This window comes from Sinocyclocheilus grahami, unplaced genomic scaffold (assembly GCF_001515645.1).
Source record: "Sinocyclocheilus grahami isolate Dianchi unplaced genomic scaffold, SAMN03320097.WGS_v1.1 scaffold4805.1, whole genome shotgun sequence".
NCBI lineage: Eukaryota > Metazoa > Chordata > Actinopteri > Cypriniformes > Cyprinidae > Sinocyclocheilus > Sinocyclocheilus grahami.
In genome coordinates, this window is record NW_015509671.1 from 6507 (window position 1) to 6840 (window position 334).

At 41.3% G+C, this 334-nt stretch overlaps 1 protein-coding gene across 1 annotated transcript in view; it reads right to left on the reverse strand.

Annotated features, from left to right (window-relative positions):
* LOC107576988 (dynein heavy chain 3, axonemal-like) overlaps positions 1–334 on the reverse strand; it is a gene marked incomplete at both ends in the record, with an annotated part of 12230 nt that overhangs the window by 6228 nt on the left and 5668 nt on the right. The window contains one exon of the mRNA XM_016263108.1: positions 75–251. Coding sequence (XP_016118594.1) covers positions 75–251 — 177 coding nt within the window. The remainder of the gene's footprint in view (positions 1–74; positions 252–334) is intronic.

The window sequence follows — 334 nt, forward strand, 5'->3', positions numbered from 1 at the left end:
AAAAAACAGGAAGCAAAGTTACAAGATGGTGTATTTCTCTGTAATTGTGAATGAGCGTGTTTGTTTTTGGTTACTTTCAGGTTATCAGGCAGCTCTGCTCTGCCTGCGTATCCTGGGTTCATGGTGATAAACACACAGCAGGTCGGATTGAGAGAGAGCTCGGTTCCCTCGAACATAAACGTCTTCATGTTTCGCATTATGGCCTGCTGAATACTCAAAATCTGCTGGGCGACCACAGACAACACCTCTACCTGACAGAGTGCAACAAACAAGGAGAGACAAACTAATAATTGTTAACTATAAAGTAGTATTAGTTTAATTGACTAATTTGGCT